The sequence below is a fragment of the Rhincodon typus genome, chromosome 16 (genome assembly GCF_021869965.1).
Source record: "Rhincodon typus isolate 14 chromosome 16, sRhiTyp1.1, whole genome shotgun sequence".
Classification (NCBI taxonomy): Eukaryota; Metazoa; Chordata; class Chondrichthyes; order Orectolobiformes; family Rhincodontidae; genus Rhincodon; species Rhincodon typus.
Window position 1 is genome coordinate 2,743,133 of NC_063347.1, and position 3,881 is coordinate 2,747,013.

A 3,881-nucleotide genomic window follows, 5' to 3' on the forward strand; every position below is an offset into this window, starting at 1 on the left:
GCCCTGCATCCTGATACACAGCCCTGGACCCTGATACACAGCCCTGCGTCCTGATGCACAGACCCGAGCCCTGAACCCCGAGCCCCGATACACAGCCCTGAACCCCGATACACAGCCCCAAACCCCGAGCCCCGATACACAGTCCCAAACCCCGATACACAGCCCCGCATCCTGATGCACAGCCCTGAGCCCTGATGCACAGCCCCGAGCCCCGATACCCAATACACAGCTCTGATACACAGCCCCAAACCCCGATACACAGCCTCACATCCTGATGCAGAGCCCCAAGCCCCAATACACAGCCCCAAGCCCCAATACCCAATACACAGCCCCAATACACAGTCCCGAGCCCCAATACACAGCCCCGAGCCCCGATACACAGCCCTGCATCCTGATGCACAGCCCTGAGCCTCGATACACAGCCCCGAGCCCTGAGCCCTGATACACAGCCCCGAGCCCCGATACACAGCCCTGCATCCTGATCCACAGCCCCGAGCCTCGATACACAGCCCCGAGCCCTGATACAGAGCCCCAAGCCCTGATACACAGCCCCGATCCCCGATACACAGCCCCAAGCCCCGATACACTGCCCCGAACCCTGATACACAGCCCCGATCCCCGTTACACAGCCCCGAACCCCGATACACAGCCCCAATCCCCGTTATACAGCCCTGAGCCCCGTTACACAGCCCCAAACCCCGATACACAGCCCCGATCCCCATTATACAGCCCTGAGCCCCGTTACACAGCCCCGAACCCTGATACACAACCCCGATCCCCATTATCAGCCCCGAACCCCGATACACAGCCCCGAAGCCCGATACACAGCCCCGAAGCCCGATACACAGCCCCGAGCCCCGATACACAGCCCCGAACCCCGATACACAACCCCGATCCCCATTATCAGCCCCGAACCCCGATACACAGCCCCGAGCCCCGTTATACAGCCCCGAACCCCGTTACACAGCCCCGAACCCCGATACACAGCCCCGATCCCCATTATCAGCCCCGAACCCCGATACACAGCCCCGATCCCCATTATCAGCCCCGAACCCCGATACACAGTCCCGAGCCCCGATGCCTGTTGATGGGAGATTGTGTTTATTGCCTGGCGCTGCCCTCTGCTGGTGTTTGCCACAGGATTACACGGAGCTGGACAAATCCACTCAGTTCTCCGTGAAATCGCAACAGGGTCCACTCATTGTCCTCCAGGCCCTGCCCCGTCTACAATTAGACTCACAGTCAGAGGGTTGGTGAGCAGGTCCCATGCCCGAATGTTGGGCTGGGAGCTCAGGGTGGGTCAGGTGTGAGTGTTGACTCTGGGATGGTCAGCAGGTTGCTGTGGTGATAGTAAGACTATAAGACCAAAAGCCATAGGAGCAGAAATTAGGCCATTCGGCCCATCGAGTCTTCTCCAACATTCAATCATGGCTGATAAGTTCCTCAACCCCATTCTCCTGCTTTCTCCCTGTAACCCTTGATCCCCTTGATAATCAGGAACCTATCCATCTCAGTGTTAAATGTACTCAATGACCTGGCCTCCACAGCCTTCTGTGGCAGCGAATTCCATAGACGCACCACTCTCTGGCTGAAGAAGTTTCTCTTTATCTCCGTTCTAAAAGGTCTTCCCTTTACTCTAAGGCTGTGCCCTCGGGTCCTAGTCTCTCCTACCAATGGAAGCATCTTCCCAACATCCATTCTGTCCAGGACATTCAGTATTCTGTAAGTTTCAATTAGATCCCCCTCATCCTTCTAAACTCCAGTGAGTATAGTCCCAGAGTTAAACTTGGGCTTAGTCCAGGATTTGAACCTGGGCCCTCTCACACCCAAAACGAGAATCATACCCCTAGACCAACAAGTACTATACCTGAATAATGAGCATGTCCTGCCGAAGATCATCACCATGTTTGAAGATGATGCCAATGGGTTGGCACGGAGACCCATCAGGGCTCTCGCAGGAGAACTCCAGCCACAGCGGCTTCTTCTTGGAGGCCATGATCTTACAGCGATCGATCTATGGCAGGACAACAACAACACTGCATTTATATAGTGCCTTGGACAGCGAAAACCCCATTACGCACCACCATCAACCAACACGCCTCCCCCCCCCAACCCCAAGATAATTCACGGGAAGGACTATGTTACAAAACCTGACACCCAGCCACAGAATGAGACACCAGAAAAGGTGACTGAACGCTTGGTCAGAGAAGTTGGTTTTAAACGAGACAGAGAGAGGAGAAGGAGGGACAGCAAAGGAGAAAAGAAAGGAAAATATTGAGAGAGGAGAGAGAGTGAGAGGAGAGAGAGCGAGAGGCAGAGAGAAAATGAGAGGAAGGGAGAGAGGAGAGAGAAAAAGAGAAAGAGAGATGGAGAGTGAAAGAGAGAGACAGAAGGAGGCAGACAGGGAGATGTGTGGGGAGTGAATTCCAGTGTCTGGGGCCCAGAGAGCTGATGGCGTGGCCAACGAAACAGGGACAGATATTCAGGGAGGCTGGAATTTGGGGAACATGGAGATTTTAGAGGCTTCAGGAGTTGGGGGAGACACAGAGGAATTACATTTTGGTGGGGCTTCAACACATGGGGGGAGAAATCAACATCTCAGTGAGAATTGGAAAAGGATGTGGAGTGATTTCACAGTCCAGGACCAGAGTGGGCTCAGTCAGTGACCAGGCCAGAGGCAGGAACTAGACTGGGGCGGGGGGGGGGAGGGGGTTTGCGAGAACATTTGGCTGATAGAATGATGAGGGTAATTGCCGTGGGATCTGGCTGAGATAACCGGCTATGTGTCACTGTTATGCAATGAGAGTGTGCCCTCACCAGGATGGTGCCAGCCCTGATACGGGGGTCATATGGAGTCAGGAAGTCCTGGGGCAGGTCGGCATTCCTCAGCATCTCCTGAACCATGCTGGCCGCTGTGTGTGGAAAGGACACAAATATTTCACTCGCAGTCCCACACTGTTCCCGAGCCCAGCACTGTCACAGGGCCAGACCCCACTACAACACAAACAGGGCCACAACTCTACCTCAATCCCTACACCAACAGTCACAGCTTGGAGAAACCCTCCACATATACAGGGTCTTAATCCAGACCAAGGGAGCAGGAACTGTCGGAGGGTCAGTGCTGAGGGAGCACCGCACTGTCGGAGGGTCAGTGCTGAGGGAGCGCCGCACTGTCAGAGGGTCAGTGCTGAGGGAGTGCCGCACTGTCGGAGGGTCAGTGCTGAGGGAGTGCCACACTGTCAGAGGGTCAGTGCTGAGGGAGTGCTGTAGTGTAATTTGGTTAAATTGAAGGTCCCCCTTCTCCCTGAGGTGGGTGGCAATGACTCCTCGCTCACTGCTTTGACCAGTGTCACGCGTTAACATTCTACACTGTCCCTCTTGGGCCATCGTTTCGTCCACTCAGTTTCCTGTCCTGTTCCTGTACTCAGTGCTGTCCATCAGTGATTATACCACACTTAATATCACCATTTAATTTTATCCCTCGCTCCTTTGTTTTATTGCTCTCCTGTTGGACAAGTGCTTCACTAAGTTAGTTATGGCTCTCATTAACTCCAGTCTCCTGGATTGCCTTGATCTTTTGTAATTCACCTACTGGCACAACAGGTCCACAGCAGATACCATCTCCCTGGTCCTACACATCCCTGGAACATCTGGATAACAAGGATACCTATGTCAGACTCCTATTTATTGACTTTAACTCCACCTTCAACACCATAATTGCAAACAAACTCATCTCCAAACTCTGAGACCTAGGTCTCTGCTTCCTGCTCTGTAACTGGATCCTTGACTTCCTGGCCCATGGACCGCACTCAGTAAGGATACGGTAACAACACGTCCTCCCCAATAATCCTCAACACCAGAGCCCTGCAAGGCTGTGTGCT

At 54.0% G+C, this 3,881-nt stretch overlaps 1 protein-coding gene across 1 annotated transcript in view; it reads right to left on the reverse strand.

Moving 5' to 3' along the window:
* LOC109924008 (phosphatidylinositol 4,5-bisphosphate 3-kinase catalytic subunit gamma isoform-like) overlaps positions 1–2,925 on the reverse strand; it is a 10,064-nt gene extending 7,139 nt beyond the window's left edge. Inside the window, exons 1-2 of the mRNA XM_048606521.1 lie at positions 2,818–2,925; positions 1,868–2,014 (exon numbers count right to left, since the gene is read on the reverse strand). Of these exons, the coding sequence (XP_048462478.1) occupies positions 1,868–2,014; positions 2,818–2,904 (234 nt within the window). The 5' untranslated portion in view covers positions 2,905–2,925. The remainder of the gene's footprint in view (positions 1–1,867; positions 2,015–2,817) is intronic.
* Between the last annotated feature and the right edge of the window lie 956 nt (positions 2,926–3,881).